General features: G+C 34.8%; 1 protein-coding gene across 1 annotated transcript in view; it reads left to right on the top strand.

Annotated features, from left to right (window-relative positions):
• LOC100948324 (actin-related protein 3) overlaps nucleotides 1-597 on the top strand; it is a 71,544-nt gene that overhangs the window by 38,049 nt on the left and 32,898 nt on the right. Inside the window, 1 exon segment of the mRNA XM_023515850.1 lies at nucleotides 340-450. Within this exon segment, the coding sequence (XP_023371618.1) occupies nucleotides 340-450 (111 nt within the window).

Here is a 597-nt window from a genome sequence, read left to right as displayed (position 1 = left end):
GCCTCCCAAGTAGCTGGGCCTACAGGCACACACCACCCAACCCAGCTAATTTTTTATATTTTTGGTAAAGGCAGGGTCTTACTCTTGATCAGGCTGGTCTCAAACTTGTAGCCTCAAGTGATCTTCCTGCCTTAGCCTCCCAGAGTGCTAGTATGTGAGGCACTGCATCCAGCAATATGTGTGTATTTTTAAGGGATGATCTGCAGTATCATTACCACACCTGAGAAAACATACCCTCATCTAATATCCACTAATGATCTAATATTACTTGGTTAGTTTTTTTCTGGTGGTATTTATTTTTGATATTAATAAGATTTAATCTATGTTTTGTTTTAATAGTGGCCAATCCGCCATGGTATAGTTGAAGATTGGGACTTGATGGAAAGGTTTATGGAGCAAGTGATTTTTAAATATTTAAGGGCTGAACCAGAAGATCATTATTTTCTTTTGGTAAGTACAAGTTATTTTACTCAGGATTTTTTTGAAGTAACTTAATGAGAACATTTTTATTATACCATACTCACTAGGTATACTTTGTTAAATTATCATATATCTAAAAATCTTTGTTATAAAGCTGAAACAATCATCTATAAGACT

Source organism: Otolemur garnettii, unplaced genomic scaffold (assembly GCF_000181295.1).
Source record: "Otolemur garnettii isolate 467f Iridium unplaced genomic scaffold, OtoGar3 scaffold00080, whole genome shotgun sequence".
Taxonomy (NCBI): Eukaryota; Metazoa; Chordata; class Mammalia; order Primates; family Galagidae; genus Otolemur; species Otolemur garnettii.
Note: the sequence above shows the minus strand (reverse complement) of the source record. Positions and strands in the feature narration are given on the sequence as shown.